Source organism: Crocodylus porosus, unplaced genomic scaffold (genome assembly GCF_001723895.1).
Source record: "Crocodylus porosus isolate Cpor-Errol unplaced genomic scaffold, CroPor_comp1, whole genome shotgun sequence".
NCBI classification, from domain to species: Eukaryota; Metazoa; Chordata; order Crocodylia; family Crocodylidae; genus Crocodylus; species Crocodylus porosus.
In genome coordinates this window covers 34,430,039-34,448,597 of record NW_017728951.1, presented here as the reverse complement: position 1 = coordinate 34,448,597, position 18,559 = coordinate 34,430,039, and the positions used below count along the sequence as shown (strand labels likewise).

The window sequence follows — 18,559 nt, the reverse complement described above, 5'->3', positions numbered from 1 at the left end:
CTGTTCACCAGGGCCCCCTTTGGAGTCACCAGGAACAATGGCCACAAGCTGAGGGAGGATAGGTTTAGGTTAGATATTAGGAAGAACTACTTCACTGTTAGGGTGGCCAGAACCTGGAATAGGCTTTCCAGAGAGGTGGTGCTCTCACCTTCCCTGGAGATCTTCAAGAGGAGACTGGATAGGCACCTGGCTGGGGTCTTATGACCCTCCCACCCCCAGTGCTCCTTCCTGCCCCTGGCAGGGGGTCGGACTCGATGATCTGTCCAGGTCCCTTCTGACTCACTGGTTCTATGATTCTATGATTATAAGCAGCAGCTTGGAGCTCAGAAAAGTTTGAGTTCTGAGTCAGGATAAAATCAACAGAGGGTTCCCCAAACCCTTCTGGGAAAAGGGAGAGAGTAACAATAAGCTCAATGTCTTTTGAAGACCTGGAATAAATCATTGTGGTTAGGTAATCCATCACAGTGTTTGTGACTTCTTGGTGTGAGGTGTGAGCTATTACATCCAAGCATGTTAGCGGAGCTGTAATTTCCCATGATGTTCACTTGAACGCTTTACTTTTTTGAGCCGATCAGATGCAGCTTCTTTCTTTCAGTTCAGCAGCTTCCCCTCCGGCAAGATTCCCTAAAAGGTTTCCAGGGGTTCTCACCTGTCATGTCTTGTTGTTAAGGATTCTTGGTAGGAGGAAGTTCTCTAATCCTGCCTCTTCTGGTTTCCTCTTCAGTCTCTCGCTTAGGTCATCTCAGGGCTCAACCTGCCCTACACCCTGCCTTGCGCCAACCAGCGATAATGCTAGTCCTTGGCCAAGGCTAAAGCAAAGTCAATCAGCCATGGCTGGGCCTTAGCCCTTATCCAATCTCAGTCTCGGTTCAGACGGTGTAACGTCCTTATTCAGGCCTCATATCGGCCTTACTCATTATTGTGTTCACCCCGGTGTGTCTTCCCTCTGGACACTGTCTCTCCCCAAGGGACTACTCATGGGTTTATTATCCTTTCTTTATTTCTCTCTCTACAGGCTCACTGCTCTCTCAGTCTCTGTCAGCTTCATCTGGGATCCATGGCTTCGAGAGAGGTATGTATCCTAGCTCCTCCAAGCCAGACTTAGTTGGGCATCCCAACTCTCGGTATTGCTATCACTTGCCCCTGCTGGACCATTCGTTTGCTTCCCGCTATTCCTGGTTCTCAGGAGGCCTCACTTCTGCTCCTCCTCAAATGTGGTTTGATGGGGATTTTATCCCTCTCCAAGGGCCGGCTGACAAACCTATGTCAGCACGTATCTACAAAACGTGCCCACACCAGTACAGGGGAGCACAGCTGATCTCCAGTGACATTCTGTTGTTGCTGCTTTTCTCCCCGCTCCTGCCCCAGTGCAGCTTGTCTTCTGGTGGCAGCATATCCGTCGTTGCATGTCTGATCTTTGGCAGCATTCTGTAGCTGCCGCTTCTCCTTCTGCTCTGGCATTAGAGGTAAGTTTCGGTTCGTGGCGGCATCCCTGCCACAGGCACATTGCTTTGTTGACATGGAGTCCTTTCCATAATCTGAAATTGTGAGAAAAATCTGCAGTATTCTTTCCTTGGAAAATTACTATATTCTGAGAGGTTTTACCTCTAAAACAAAGCCACAGCTTGGGATGTGTTTATGGTCAGACATGTTTTTTGAAGTAAATGATCCCTTTTTTCCTTTAAGTGTCTTTTCCTTTGTACATCCTTGAGTCATAAAAAAGCATCTTTTGAATGCCAGCAAATCTGATATGAATCTATTGCGTAAGAATGCATATTAGAGATGGTCTGATCTACAGACTTTGGATCCTGTCTCAACAGTACGAGAGGTTGGGAGTGAAGGCAGGTTCACAACCAGGCAACAAGCCCATTACTAATAAATGAGGAAATACCCATGGTTGTTTTACTTGGCTAAGAACCGCTGCACAATCTCTGCTTTGTACAAGACCTCCTAGTATGGCTGGTAAAAAACATAACTTATTGAAAAAGGTTTGACTTCAAAATGCAATAAACTTATTTGGAATGTTGGCACTTTTCAAAAACTGACAGACATGTGTGTCGACATGTTAATTTTTAATAGTAAGACTGGTTGAAACTTTTCACTAGTAAAAGTCACAGTGGATGAGATCAAAAATCTTTTGTCTACATAATGAAACTGCTCCTTGACAGTTTCCCAAATAGGAAAATATTGGCTGGGTTTCAACTTCTAATTCATTAGGAATCCAGAACACAAGATACAGAATTTGGCGGACCAAACATCTCTTCTGGCCTAGCAAAGCCCTGCTTAAGTCAATGGGCCATATTCTGAACATATTAAAGTTAAGAGTAGCAGCTGGAGAAGTTCCATAATACCCAGTTCGTTGACTGCTCAAAAACATCTGTCTTAGGAAGTCACTATCTTATCTCAGGAAGAGACGCAAACCTGTTTTTCCTCTTGTTTACAGTATTTTCTACTCTTTGCTTTATACAAGAGAGGCACTAGAGGAGACATTTTCACTCACTTGTTAATCCATTGCAGCCTTAATAAAAATAGAATGAGAACACAGCAGTGCTGGCAACAGTGTTTATTAACATCAGCTTTTGACTTTTAAAAGTATGAGATAATAAGGTAAGATAAGGGGGAAGCAATGTGAGTTAGCTCCTGTACACTTTGACCAAGTGAGTGATGGGCCTGGATCCTGAGACAAGAGGAAGCTTCCAGCTATTGAGGGACACCACAGATTTCTAAAAGAAACTAGGCTTCATTGACAAGCTTCCAGCAAACACCATGGATGCCACATCTCTGTATACCAACATCCCCCAAGAGGATGCATTACAAGCCATAAGAAACATTATCCCTAATTAAGACATGCTTCTGTTCTCATCAAACTCCTATGTTATCCTCACAAGCAATTATTTCAGATTGGGAGACTCCCTGTACCTGCAAATGAACACAACTGCCATGGGCACACCCATGGTCCCCCAGTATGCTAATATATTCCTTTCTCTACAGCTGCCTTCTCATCCTCCTGATAGACCTTATTTACTGAAATCCAAGATGATTCTGAATTTAAGATGACCCCCCATAATTATATTCTATACATGGAAAATTTATAAATGTCTTATAATTGACCATCCCTAGCCTCTGCTTCTTCCACCCTCCTCCCCTCCCCAACCATTTACCAACTTCAGCATGACCCCAGCCCTGCTCCAGCTCTAGTAACAGCTATTATGGCAGTGGCAGCTCCAGCCCAGGCTCTGGTTAGGGTTGGGGACAGAACCAGAGCCACAGCAGCTACCTGCCTCCCTCCCACCTTGTACTCAAATACAAGACGAAGGACTTTCCTCTCATGTTGAATGGGGGAAAAGAAATTATTGGACTGGAGTAATTATGGCACCTAAAGTACATTGATGATATCCTCATCATAAGGACACATAGGAAAGACCTCTAAAGAAATTCCACCAGGACTTGAACCATTTCCACCCCTCCATCAAAACGACTTGAATACTCTACCCAGTGCATTCATTTCTTGGACATCACTGTGAAACTTTGTAATGGCCACAGCACCACTGCATTTTTTGGAAGCCTAATGCTTGTATAGCTATCTCCACACCACCAGTTTTCATCCTAAGTACATCGGTAGATCCATTATCTACAACCAAGCTCTGTGTTGTTCTGTCTACTCTGACCCTGCCCACCAGGATGCATACCTTAGAGCTTCCTACACTTACAGTACAAACCCAAAACTGTAACTACTCAAATCAACAGCCTGTGCTCCAACCTGCTGTGATACCAACCACACAACAAGGACAACAAAATCTCTTTGGTCTTCATCTACTGCCCTCAGCCTGAACACCTTGGATGCATCATTAATGACGTACAACCCCTCCCAGAAAATGATGACCATCTCAAGGTAGCCTTGGGGGGCAAGCCTATTTTGTCATACAGACAGTCCCTAATTATATCTTTTCAGCAGCAGGATACTTAACTCCAATTCTCATCAAGCAACCAGACCATGCTACAGACCCAGAAGCTATATCAACTATACCCTCTTCATCAAAACATACAACATTATAACTGGACCAAACAACATAGGTGGATCCAGATTTTAAACAGGGGAAGTGCAGGAGCAGTGACCAAGGTTGCAGGGATAGCTGCATCCCTGCAACCAGCTTCCCCCCACATCACTGAGGCAGGCAGACTATGCCACAGGAGCAATGGTTAGGGATTTTTTGAAATCCCTGAATCAGGTAATAAACTTCTCCACCTTCCCCTCAGTGGTTAGTATCACATCCTCTCCCTTCCCAGGCCCACTGCTGTCAGTCTCCAGCTGCCCAAGGGGCAGCGGAAGCTCCAGATCCCTTTCTATTTACACCTCGCAAACTTCTCGCTGCCTTTGCTGTCCTATCTGCTCCTGCCCCACTCCAGCCAGGGCTTTTGGGAGGCTGTGCAGCAGCAGGGTGCAGACCCCAGCCCACAGTGGCAGCCTGCCTCTGACCCATGCACAAATCCAGGAGGCATGTGCCCCCCCGTGCCTCCCCTTGGGTGCAAGCAGTGGCGGGAGCCCCCCCGTGCACTGGGATGAGCCACCTAGGGCTCCAATCTTGCCTCCCATTCCTTTCCTGGACATAGGCGGATCCCAGGGGCCACTACCAATTCAAGACCCCCAGGATCCTCATCAGCAGGGAAGCAATAGCTGTGGTTTTAAACTTAGCACCATTTTTGTCTCCCAGCAGGGAGACAAAAATGGTGCTAAGTTTAAAACCACAGCTTTCACACTTGTTTCCCTGTGAGCCAGGAGTGGGACTCCTATACCAATGGGACTGGGGGGAGGGGCTGGGCTGGGACCAGCCTGGCTGGGGGGAAGAGGCAGCTGGTGCCAGGACCAAGCCAGGTCAGGAGTGCTGCGCCACGCCTCTGTGGGCAGGTGGGCGGTGGCACTGGGGATGGTCTTAGGGGCTATGGCCACTCCAAAATTCATCTTAGCTCCCTGCAGGCACCCCTCCCAGTGCTGCTGCCCACCCACAGTGGCACAGCACGGTGCTTTTGGCCTAGCCCAGCCCAGCCCAGCCCTGTGTATCTTCACAGCTGCATGGGACACAGCTGGGGAGTAGCTCCCTACAGGTTAGTCTAGTAGGGGGTGGGTGGGGAGCTAGACAGAGCCACGGGCAGCTCATGGCAAGGGGATGGTGTAGGGGAGGCGCTGCCTCAGAATGGTCGAGTGTGGGGGAGAGGGGAGGTCCTGTGCAGGGAAAGTGTGTGTCTGGGTGTGCATGTGTGTGTGTGTGTACGTCTGCATGTGTGCACATCTATGTGTGCATCTGTGTGTGTGAATAATTTGTTGGTGGTACTTAAGGCTGTATTGTTTTAAATTTGCGGTACACAATCTGTCAGAGTTTGGGAACCACTGGATTAAAGCATCCAGGGGTCATTCACTTGTTCCTCTACCAATGCCATATGCTATCACCTGCATACAGTGACCAATTACATCAATTAGAGGAATACACAAAAGCATGTGGCAGAACCATTTAACTCGGAAGTGTCAAACTTATTCAGCCCTGTGGGCCAGATAAGGGTTTTTGGATCAGCTTGTGTTTCAGATCCAGCTATGCCAGATGCAGTAGAAAGGGCCACTCTGTTGGGGCAATATATGCAGTGCACTCCCCATGCTGGTCCCCTTGCCCTGGGCAGCACTTGTGGCTCCAAATCTAGCCCACTCCAGGGTCTTATGCTGCAGGCAATATCCAGTGCCCTACCAGCCTGGCCCTGAGCTTGTGCTCTGGGCCACCTCCCTGTGCTGTGATCTACCTGTGCTGCAAACAGTGCCCACGGCACTAGGTTCAGTCGGCAGGCCACATGGCTCTGCATGTGAGATGCAGGATTTATCTGAGATCCATGGGCTGGATTATGTAGTTCCATGGGCTGGATCTGGCCTGTGGGCCATATGTTTGACAAGCCTGCTTTAACCTCCTTTGATGTTTGATCACTGACTTCAGCGTAGGTGTTTTTAAACTATAAAACTTTAAAAAACTAACTTGAATGGGAAACTGCTGAAGAAGAAATCAACCACATACTGGATTGTGTTAAGTATGGCATCAACAGAGATTCTGGATACTTATCCCATTACTAGGACTAGTTTTTATACAACCTCTGTGTCCCCCAGTGGTTTAACTGCCTTGTTTATCCCTACTGACTTATTCAATTCACTTTCACCTATCCTGCCCCCTCCTTTGTATTAAAAGTGTCTTCTATTTGGAACCCCTGCTTTCTAGAAGTCCCTTAGTAGCAGCCTATACACATGCAGTGATGCTGCTCTGACATGGTGTAATTACAGTGGGTTGGAGCAGAGCAGACGCTAGCATTATGTGTATCAGCATCCCTTCACTGAAAAATGGCTGTAGGGGCACTTTAACTAAAGCTCATTCAATGAGGTTTAGTAAAAGCTCCCCCACTGCCATTTTTCAGCATGGGAACACTGGTACATGTGATGCTTCAGGTGCTTTAATTAGAATAGCAGAGATGCTCTAATTAAAGTGTCCGCCTCCCCTCCACTCCCAGAGCATGTGTATAAATGGCCTGAGGAAGTAAACTGTCACCAACAAAAGTATGTACTTCTTTCAATGAGTTATTCTGTAAGGTGCCACCCTGCCCTGCCTTCTGCCTGACTTCAGACTGACACAGCTAACCACCTCTCTCTTGATTTGCAAGTGACGCACCTGTTAATACAACTCAGTATGATGTTGCCTATTTTTTTTTTTGCAACAAGAGCACACTGGCTCATATTGAGCTTATGGTCCACTGTAACCCCCTAGTCCTTCTTTGCAGTATTGCAAACTAGTCAATCATTTCCCAGGGGCATTTGTGCATACAATTATTCTGTTCTAAAAACAGGACTGCGCACTACTCTTGTTGAATGTTAACTGATGGATTTCAGACAATTTTTCCAGTTTATCCAATCCTAGCCCTACCCCAGAGAGTGTGTATAACTCCACTCAATTTGATGTCATCCACAAATTTGCTAAAAGTGCTCAATCCCATCCTCTAAATCATAAATGAAGATGTTAAACAGTTCTGAACCCAGAACAGGTCCCTGGAGATCACTTGATGCCTCCTCTCAACTAGACATTGAACCACTGATATCTACTCATTCAGCATGAGGATCCAGCTACCTCTCAGCCGGCTCCGCCATTATCTCCTGTCCGTTTGTGGAACACCTGATTACCTATATTTGATCTCCATGTTGACACAGAACAGTTGAAAACCACTGACTTTGTCTATAGCTGAGCAGACCTGTCTGACTGAGTAGACCTGGAGAGATTTGGAAAAATTATGACTCTAGGGAGAGGGAGGGGGGTGAGGTGCCCACTGCCTCCTTCTCTCAGAATTCTGGCTCCTAATGCTCCTAATAGCAAAGGGTTGCAAAGTCACAAGACAAACACTTGCTCTGGAATGCACATGCCTCTAAATACACCCCTGGAACACAATGAGCTGCAGTTGTAATCTACCACGTATGATGCTAACTAGAAGTGGTTGAAACATTTTGAGATTTTTTTCATTCAAAATGCAGTCTTTTGCTAAGTGATATATTTTGCAACAAATCTGATTCAGCGCTGTTTTCAAGTATTCTAATTTTTTCCATCAACAAGTTTGCTTTTAATTTAATATTCATTTTGGTTTTTGGAAGGCAAAATAAAACAAGCTTCAATTCAGAACAAAATGGAAGTCTTTTTGTTTCATTTTGTATTTTTTGTCATTTTTTATTCCATGGCTGGTGTCCACAGAAATCCATTTCCTTCAAATCTTTAGTAGAGATAAAATTTTGCCCTGTAAAGCTGCTAGACTTAGTTTTAACTTTTTGGACCATCTGCTCTCTTTTCATATTCCTGATGTTCTCTTTGCCAGTCAGATTCCCTCCCTAACCAAGAAGATGATATTTGTATTTCACTCACCTCTGGATCTTCTCTTGTTCAGTAGGGACTGGCAAAGAATGACGAGTGTAAAAAGGAGAACACTGAGAATCCCTATGGAGCACACGAACACTGCATATATGTACAAGTCTGAAAGGCAAGCACAGAATTACATTCAGCTTGGTACTTCAGTACAGGAAAAGGGGGCATATTTATACAAGACACAAAATGGATAGGCCCTGTCCTGAAGCATTTGGTATAAAGTTTAAAAGTGCCTACAGTGCAAGTCAATAGCATTTTGGGTCCTTGAAAATCAAATGCTAAATTAGGGAAGTCAAAAGGATGAACATTTTTAAAATACCATATTTAAACAAATCCAAGACAAGGTTTTTTCCCTGAAACAACATGAGCAGGAAAAAGCCACATCTTAGATTTGAGTACTAGCCTTAGGCAGCTGGTGGCTCAGCTCCAGGCTCAGAGCTGAAGCTGAAGCTGGAGCTGAGCCACCGCCTGCCCCAGACTAGGGTGACTTGTGTGGTGGGGGACAGGGCACACAACCAGGGGGTATGGGGGAGACTGCACAATGGAGGGGGTGCTGCACAGGGGAAACCTACCTGTGCAGCTTGGGAGTGTGGGGGAAATCATGTTGCCTCTCCTTCCTGGCCTGCCTCCCTGCCACTTAATACCAGGCAGAGGCATAGGCACAGGCAGGGGGCAGGCAAAATGGGGACAACATGGCAGGGAGCAAGTGGCAGGGGGCAGGCACTAGGGGACAAGTGGCAGGGGAAACAGGCATAGGGGGGCAAGAGAAGGGGAAAAAGGTGGGGGGTCTGGCCCCTCATGCCCATCTTCTACTTTCTGTCACAGCAGTGGGAGAAAGATGACCTTCCACTAATTAGATTGGATACATGGGAAATTATAATAAACTCATAATTTTCCATTCATGGAACCTAATTATTGGAGGGTCATCTTAAATTCAAAGTCATATTGGATTCAGGTAAATATGGTACTCAGTGGGCATATCTACACGTGCACTAATGCACCTTTTCTAAGGCGCATTCAATTTAGTACTTCAAATGTGAGGTACTAAATTAATGTGCATTAGGCTGTGCTAATGCACAATAGTGCATTTACACGCTCTTTTATGTGCAGTAGACTATTTTACTATGCATTAGTGTTAGTGTAATGTCACTTTTATATGTGATGCTTTAATGCACAGTAAAATAGTCTACTGTGCATTAAAGCGCATGTATAAACATGTCCAGTACTGGGCTAAGTCTGCTCCTATTGTATCAATGGGACTCAGAGCATTCTAAAAACCCTGAACTTTTCAAATAAGGCTTAGTGTTTCTAATCATTCCTGCCTTTACTACAAAGGCAGGCCACATGATAATCTCTTTTAATACATCTGTGAGAGGTAAATTTCCTTCATATCCTATGAAGGGGAAACTGAGTCACAGAGGTCAAGTGACTTGTAAAAAGTGGCAGAGATGGGATTAGAATCCAGACATGCAATTCTGGGTTCACTTGTCCTCATACCCTGGCCCTACCATAATAAAACAAGCTGCTTCATGAGCAGGAGTCCTGGATTTCTCTGCTTTAAAAATCCAAAACTATCTGATTAAAAAACCCAAAAACTATGTTTTTCTGCAATTAAAATGAAATGCCACCATGTATATATATATACATATACATATACATATATATATATAGAGAGAGAGAGAGAGAGAGCGTGTGTGCATGCATGTGTGTGTACATGTATGTGTGTATATTATACACACACACACTATATGTATGTATATGTATCAACTGAACACAATGGTGTTTTTACATGTGCTCCAGGATGGGGGCATGGGGCGTTTTAATTAGAACAGCTCTCAGGAGCTGCTCGAATTAAATTGCCCATAGCATCTTGTGTTTTCAGCATCCCATACTTCTAAACAGCAGCAGGGGCGCTTGAACTAAAAACTGTTCGACAACCTTTAGTTAAAGTGTCCCTGCCACCATTATGAAGCATGGGGTTGTTGAATACTAGGGATGCACCAACAAAGATTTTTTTCACCAGTATGGATAGCCAGTTATTAACCAGCCATATTGGCCAATACTGATCCGATAGCAAATATGCAGCTGGTAGCTTGGAGAGCAGCATTTCGATGGTAAGTCTGTGGGATGGAGGAGGCAGAGAAGAGGGAAGGGGCATGGGGAGGTGGGGATGATTGAGGCCCCTAGGGTGAGGAAGGGAGTGGGGTTGGGGCTGGGGCAGGCCCTGCCCAGCCAAGGCAGGTTTGGGGGGGTGGGGGTGGGAGGAGCTCCCCACCACTCATGCACCCCGGGAGAGGCATGCGGGGCATGTGCCCTCCAGATCTGTGCATGAGGCGAGGGCAGGCTGCCTGCATGCACATGCAGGATGCCTGCAGGGACTGGGCCAGGGCTACAATTGAGGCAGGTGGAGGCAGGGTGGGTGGCAGTGGCACTGGGAGGAGTTGTGGGGGGCAGGGCTATGGCAAATTTTGGGGTGGCTGTAGCCCATCCAGAGCATCTCCTGCCAGCACCACCACCCGCCCTGCTCCTGCCTGCCCTGAATGCACCCCAGCCCAGCCTCCCCACTGGGAAGAGGCCAGTCCAGCCCCTGGCCCCAAGCCCACAGCCAGCATCCTGCCCTTACCCAACACACAAATCCCCCATGCCTCTCCCAGGGGTGTGTGCAGCAGCAGGGAGTCTCCTCCACTCCCTACTCCCCCCGGATGAGCCGCCTGCGGCTCTGTCTTCCATACCACCCTGGCTGGGCAGTGCCTTCCCCAGCCCCATTCCCTCCCTCACCATGGGAGCCTTGATTTGCATCCCCCCACACCCTTTCCCCCCCACAGACTTAATGGCTGAATGTTGCTTTCCAAGCTGCTGGACTACATTCCTGGCTCTGTGCATGCTGCAGGTGCAGTGTGGCGTTTATCAGTGACATTATTGTCAATTTTCCTTTTATCAGTGCTGATCCAATATGGACCAATATCTCAGTGCACCTCTATTGAATATACATGATGCCAAGGCTGCTGGAGCATGCTGATTAGAATGCTCCAGCAGACTCAACTAATCAATTAATCGAATCTGCTCCAACATGTTCTAATTAGAAGATGTCCGAGAAGCCATCAAGCATGTGTTTTATTGATATATTTACAATTTTAAAGCAATGTGGAAATCTACCAGTGCCTCAATCATTGTAATAAAAACAATTCTAACTACCAATATATTTCAGCATTTGATTTGGGTTTTTTTATCATGGAAAATCAGAGCTCCTCATGACCCCTTCATTCACCAGGATGCAGGTGTGTCTGTGGTTGACCCCTGCATCTGCTTTGTGGCACTGAGCAGCCCTGATATGCTGGTGACCCACCCCTACCCAAGCCACAGCCCTCCACAGCCCCCCACAGCCCTGCCACTGCTCCTTATTCCTGACCCACAGTCCCCCATCCACTCTCACACCCATGCTGGTGCCCCTCACTCCTGACCTGCAGCCCCCTGGCCCTGCCAGTACCCTTCACTCCCAACCCACAGCCCCCTGTCCCCACTGGTGCCCCTCACTCCCAACCTGCTGCCCCCTGGCCCTGCTGGTGCTCCTCACTCTCAGCATGGAGCCTCCTGTCCTCACCAGTGCCCTAACTCCTGACCTGCAGCCCTCAGCCCCTCCCCCAGCTCTGCTGCTGCCCCTCACTCCCAACCCCCAGCCCTCTACCCACCCCCAGCCCTGCCAGAAGGGGTCCCCAGGTGCCCCCCCCACCCCCAGGTCCCAGGTCCCCAGTGTGTGGGGCAGGGGCTGTGTGGGCATAGGCAACACCATTGGCAATGTGTCAAAGGGAATAGGGGGCATGTGCATCCTGGCCAGATTGACACCAAGCAGGAGCTGCATCCATGGCTCAGTCAGCAGGACCTGGTGCAGGAGGGTGAAGCATAACAGGAAAGCTCAGTGCCACTGCTTCTGGAAACCCTGTGCCAGTTGCACCCCCATGGCTGCCAAGGTGAGGTGTCCCCTGCCTGCTCAGCAGCAGCTGGTGGTGGCGGCAGCTGCAGGAGCTCTGGCTCATGAGGGCAGCAGGACAAGTTTGGCCCAGCTGCTAACTGAAGGGAGGAGGAGGGCACAACCTATGGTACTGCCCCGCTCTGGGCTGGGGCTCTTGCACTATACCAGGTGGCTTGGCCATTAGGACTGTGCAAAGCTTTGAATCATGATTCGGATTTGGAGATGATTGGATCTGGAGCTTTGGATGCAGCCTCTGCCACCAACCACTCCACACTGCTGCCCACTGCCACACATCCCGCCCTGGTTTTCCATGGCTGGTCGCATGTATGGTTCTGCAGACTACTGACAGGTGGTGCATGATTGACCGGGTGTGAGGCCCATCAGCAGCCCATGGAGCCACATGTGTGACCAGCTGTGGAACAGTGGGGCGTGGCAGCAGCACGGTGGGGTGGTGGGTGGCGGCCATCATATGAGAGCCACTCCCTCCACAGCTGGCCACTGCATGTAAGCACCACCCTCCCCTGCCCCCCATGGCCAGCTGGCCGCCACCACCAGAATAGGCACACTAGTTAAAAAAAGTTGAAAACCCCTGCCATAGACTTACCACCAGTATCCAGCTGCTGGGGCTTCTGCCACCACCCTGTCTGGCTGTATTGACAGTCACATATGTATGCACATGCATGTGGAACAGTGCCAGCTTGCAAGGGGAAACCAACAGTTTCTCCCTTCAAAGGGAAAAAAACATGTTTTTCTTCTTTAAAAGGGAACATTCACATTTTTTTGCATTTTTCTGTGGGAAATGGAAAACCCGGATCCCTGTTAATGAGAAACTACATGCAAATAAGCAGTAACATTCAGAGCCTTTTTACCTTCAAAAAACTTCCAGGTGTCATGGTTTCTCTTGAAAGTGGAATCATCTGATGCTTTTGATGAAACCACTGAAAAGAACAAGTAAAGAAAATATAATGATAATTACAAATTGGTGGGGGGGAGTTGACCCACTGAAGTCAATGGGAGTTTTGCTATTGACTTGAAAGGGGGCCAGAATTTCAGGTCATACTATTCAACAGAATGGTCAGTTCTTAGGACTGGGACACATTAACAGTGGTGTAATTCATACCAGTTCTGAACACAGGCTACCTCATCCTGACTAGCTGTTGCAATAGGCAATCTCATAGGACCTTGCCACTAGATAGTGAAGGAGCCTTTAATAGCCTATTGTATTAAGCCAACTGCTACCCTAGGATAAAAGCAGACACAAGTTGTACTGCTGATCCCTTTCCCTCCCCCAGGGTAACTGCATTGGTTTCTAGTAAAATGTACCAGTGTAGGGCTATATATTATGTATCTACTCTTTCTTTACACTAGCATACAGGCAGATTAGAGGGGTGTAAATGAGTCACGCCCTGACTATCAAAGCTGAAATGTAACAAGTCTTTAACCAAAATTTGATCCAATTTGGCAACAACTAACTGCAGCTCCTGGAAGAGTGGTAGTTATCTCTCCAAACTAAGTCCTATATTACAGTACAGGAACATCCAATGATTAACCAGAGCAAGGTTGCAGTATGCAGCTATCCCATTCTGGTATATAAAATCAGATGAACAGACTTGATTCATTAACAGCAGTTTAGACTGATATGGCACATTTCAAGTATGGATCACAATATGCATGATCAATATTAGCTGAAGTTTCATACTTGCTCTGTGGGGACCTTTGTACACACCACGAGATTTGCCATTTACAGTGCCACAACTGTGTTTCTGTTTGCACAAGTGGGATGTCCCGCTGGTTTAAAAGTTTTTTCGGTATGTTAAAGTAAAACTGCTTGGACACAGTTTAGTTTGCATCGCCGCTGATTACATAGTTGTATCTATGGATTTGTAGCATGTAAACATCAACTAACTCAAGGACTTGTAATTACTTTATTTTGCCACCAGGTGGCGCTGCACTATTTCTGTAGTTCAGGCCTTCGGCCAGTAGGTTCAACTGTTATTTGCTGCTGTTATTTTTATTTTTGGGGGGCTCCTGCTCATCCCTCCCTCCCCCTGCTCCCACAGCTGACTGCAGCCAACCAGGGCACAATACAGGGGGCATGTCTATTAGTTACCCTAGCACTTAATACATAAAGAATATAGAATACTTAATACAGAAAGAAAGAAATGGAGAAGCAACCCATATTGCCAATTACTGTTGTTTACTACCCTGTGGTAGTGGTCGTGCCTGTACCACCACCAGCAGTCCTGTATGTGCTCCCCACCATGCCCCTCACCCGCTGCGCCCACCACGGAGTTCCAAGCTGCATCGCACAGCAGCACCACCAGAATGGTAAGTCTGCAACTGTATTTGGAGTGTGGCATCTCTTCTTAACACTTTAATATTTCAGAGGTAACCTTCCTATTTCTTATAATTGACATTGCCACTCCAGAAACAATGAATAGTGGAGGTGGATGCTGCATGCAAGACCTGCCCCCAAGATATGCAGCATCCTGGGTGATACATAGGTAATATCATAAATGTCCCACCAAACTTGTGCGTGATTACCCTACTGCTGGCCTTGAAATTAATACAAGACATGCAGGTGCAGGTAATGATAGCAATGTATGTATTGATAGTGTTGCTCAAAGCTTGTGATGAGACACCTGCACAGATAGGCGGCTCGCAAAAAAGGGGTTGTAGATATGCGGTGGAGTGGGACAACCGAGAGGCATGAGAAGAAATAGAAGCTGACTGGCTCTGTGGATAAATCTCAGGAGCAGAAACTGCATGGTTTGGGCCCATGAGAGCAGCTTGGACTGGTCGGAGAGAATTGTGCTGACCACTTAGAATGATCAGCAATGGCTGGACATGTTCTGAATGACCAGGGAGACATTTTATTATATCATCTCAATGCTGGGGGCCACAAATTGCAAGGCATGTGTTGGGCCATCCTGCTGGACAAGAGGGTGGTCATGGCCATCATGAAACTGGGCACCCCATCCAGCCTCCGCTACATTGTGAACCAGTTCAGCGTGGCTCCCTGCATGACTGGGCTGGTGACTTGTGAGGTATGCCAGCTACTGCAGGATGTCACGGCAAACAACTTTACAGTGGAGTCGCATCATACACACATTTAACTTACGCGCATTAAACAATATGTGCTCAGCAAAAAAAAAAAAGAAAATTTAAATAGTGCGGGCGATTCCGCCTGCCACCATTCCACTCAATAAGCATATGCGGAGTGAGCTTGAGATGGGAAACGTGGATCTGCTGTTCCCTCAGTTGGTCTCAGTTCCCGCATGCCTCTCATAGTGTGAGCATCTCGCCATGCTGAGTGTGATTCTAGTGTTTAAAGATATGTATTTTTCATACAACATGGACCCTAAATGCAAGCTAACTACTTCATCTGGTGCTCAACCGAAGAAACAGCGATCTGTTCCAATGCTGGAGAAAAACTGGCTGTGTTGGACTTATTGAGAGACGATATGTTGGTCTCCAATGTGGTCTGTAAATACGGCCACAATTAACCTAGCATCCGTGCCATCAGGCTTCGAGAGAGAGAAATTTGTCAAGCCATGGGATCAAGTGCTTCAATAACTGCTAAGGTGACGAGCCAAGTGCATGATAAGACTTTAGTGAAGACTGAAAAGGCATTAAACTTATGGCTGGAAGACATGAACCGTAAACGTGTGCCTATCGATGGCAACACATTGCGAGAAAAGGCTCTTAGCCTCTATGCGCTGTTCAAACCTCTCGCCGAAAAGGGACAGCTTTCTGATGAGAAGGAATTCAAAGCCAGCCAAGGTTGGCTTAACAGTTTTAGGAACTGCTTCAACCTCAAAAACGTGCATACTGGTGAAGTTGCATCTGCCGATGAAGAGGCAGCAAAAGCCTACCCCTAACAATTAAAGAAAATCATAGAAGAAAAGGGCTATCTTCCGGAACAAGTTTTTAATGCTGACAAGACCGGGCTCTTCTGGAAAAAAAATGCCCAATCGCACTTACATTTTGAATCAGAAAGACAAGCCCCTGGCTTCAAAGCAGCTAAAGACCGTGTGACTATTTTTTTGTGACAAAGCAGCTGGGCATTTAATAAAGCTGGGCTTGCTCTACAGGGCTGCAAATCCCCATGCTATAAAAGGCAAGAACAAAAATCTCCTGCCTGTGTTCTGGCAATCAAATAAAAAGGCTTGGTGACAGCAGCATTATTTCTGGATTGGTTCCACAAGTGTTTCATTCCGGAGGTCAGGCGGTACCTTGAAGAGAAAGGACTTGAATTTAAAGTGTTGCTGATCGTAAACAATGCTCCTGGCCACCCTGAGGCACTCCAGTTTGCACATAATGACATTGAAGTCATCTTTCTCCCCCCCAATACCACCTCCATCCTCCAACCTCTCAACCCAGGTATGATTTGCTGTTTCAAGGCCACGTACACGAGGCTCATGTTCTCACGGATACATAGCGCTATGGATGCTGATCCCAATCTTAATGTGATGGAGTGTTGGAAGTCCTTCAACATTGCCGATTGCATCACTTATATTAAACAAGCAATGGATGCAATCAAGCCTGAAACAGTCAATGCATGTTGGTGAAATGTATGGAAAGAATGTGTGAATGATTTTAAGGGTTTCCTGACCATTGACCAAGAAGTGAAACGCAATGTTCAGGTGGCCAGGCAAGTGGGTCGTGATGGCTTTGTTAACATCCTCAAGGAAGAAATTGAAGAATTAATTGAGTGCCATAGAGAAACATTGACTAATGAAGAGTTAGAGGAGCTGATAAAATTGTCTACAGAAGACGAAGATGGTGATGATGATGAACAGGAAGAGCCAGCAAGTTGGAATCTTCATACATTTGCTGAAGTGTTCCAAGCAGCAAAACACTTGAATGATTTGATTTCTGAATATGATCCCTCTATGGAACAAAGCCTCAAAATCACATGTAGTAATATGGACGATTTGAGACTGTACCAAGAAATGTTTGAGCAGCCCAAGGGACAACAGTGGCAGTTGCCAATCATTGTGTTTTTCAAGAAAAAACCAACCAGCAGCAGATGAGCCTATGCAATCAGCTTCTCAAGCTGAACCAGAGCCAACTACTTTGTCTAATATTTGCTCTCCATAAATTTTGACTATACGCGATTTTTGCTTTACGAGCTAACTTTAGAACCTAACCCCTGCATAAGATGCGACTTCACTGTATTTGCCTCAGGGAGTCATAGATGGCTTCAATGTCATGGAGTGCCCTAACTGCGTAGGGGCTTTAGACAGCACTCACATCCCAGTGCAGTTCCCTTTGGGGAGAGGAAGGTCTTTCACAAAAGGAAAGGATTTATCTCCATGTTGCACCACTGGGGCTGGTTCATGAACATTTTTACCGGGTGGGCCAACAGCATGCGTGACACATGTATGTTCAGAAACTCTCTGCTGCCTGGCCTCATGCAGAAAGGATACTATGCACCTGGAGTCCCCGAGACTGTGATCCATGGTGTTGTGATTCCCGCTTATAATAGCAGACGCTGCTGACCCCCTAAAGCCCTGGCTCATGAAGTCTTATGAAGGGAATGATACGGACCGGCAGGAACTGGTTTTCAACTTGCATCTGAGCAGATGGAGGATGGCTGCTGAATATGTCTTTGGCCAAATGAAAGCATGATGTAGGGTGCTTAACTGCCAGCTTGAGATGGAGCCAGATAATATTATGGCCTTCGTAGTGGCAGCTTGCATGCTGCACAACTTCTGTGAGACCTGCAGAGAAGTTTTCAGCAAGTCATGGGCTGACAAAGCACGATGGGCAGTAGCCAGACAGAGGCATGGCTGGGGAGCAGCACAGGGACCAAGGACATATCCACAAGGAAAAGCTGGTTGGGTGGCCCTTGTGTGAAACTGCCTGGCAGCACATATTATGGATATGGATGCTGACAACAACTAGCAGTGGTTGTTCTTGATTACAATAAATTCTTTTATTATTTACAACATAAACATCTGGGTCTGTCTGCAGGGGTGTGCAGGGGAAGGCAGTGAATGTGAGGTGGAAGATGAGCAAGGTGGGGGGAGGTGGACTGGGGTAGGGAGGGGGTTGTTGTTTGGAGGCTGGCATTGGTCTGGTGGGGGCTCATTACATACCACCACCTAACTAGCCTGAATCATGTCCTATGAAAGGGTTAATTACATGTCTTGTTGGCCGGATTGGGGGCAGGGGGCGGGGAGGTTGGGGAGCAAGTGGTATGAGCAGCCTGCAGGAGTCCAGTTTATGAGTGTGTGCAGACTGGGGGGGGAGCGGGAGTGTCAATATGCTGCCCCAATATTCCACTCCTCTGACAACCCACCATTTCAACACTATTGCACACACCCCTCCAAAAGCTGTATTTCATGCTGAACAAACAGACAAGGTGGCAGGTATTCACAGTGTCATGTGGGCAGGGAAGGGGAGTAGGGGAAGCACCCCCTTTGAGGCATCCCCATGGAAACTTTTCCAAGCCCAGGCAGCTTGGGAATGCAGGGAAATGTAGTCCTAAAAGCCAGAAAACTAACAGCTGTCGGATTTGGCACCACTCACCCCTTCGTCCCCCCCTCACCATAATATTAGTACACCCTTAATTTTTAATAAGAGTTCATGGTACACATCTGCTTTGGCAACACAATGCGAAACATGAAAAACCCACACACCAGTCCACCTCACC

General features: G+C 47.0%; 1 protein-coding gene across 3 annotated transcripts in view; it reads right to left on the bottom strand.

Annotated features, from left to right (window-relative positions):
- The window catches only part of VSTM4 (V-set and transmembrane domain containing 4), a 103,629-nt gene that overhangs the window by 54,927 nt on the left and 30,143 nt on the right, over positions 1 to 18,559 (bottom strand). Inside the window, exons 2-3 of one of the 3 annotated variants that reach the window (XM_019556067.1) lie at positions 12,768 to 12,836; positions 7,929 to 8,036 (exon numbers count right to left, since the gene is read on the bottom strand). The exons of 1 other annotated variant lie outside the window; for it this stretch is intronic. In XM_019556067.1, coding sequence (XP_019411612.1) covers positions 7,929 to 8,036; positions 12,768 to 12,836 — 177 coding nt within the window. The remainder of the gene's footprint in view (positions 1 to 7,928; positions 8,037 to 12,767; positions 12,837 to 18,559) is intronic. One more of the 3 variants, XM_019556068.1, reaches the window with a different exon arrangement.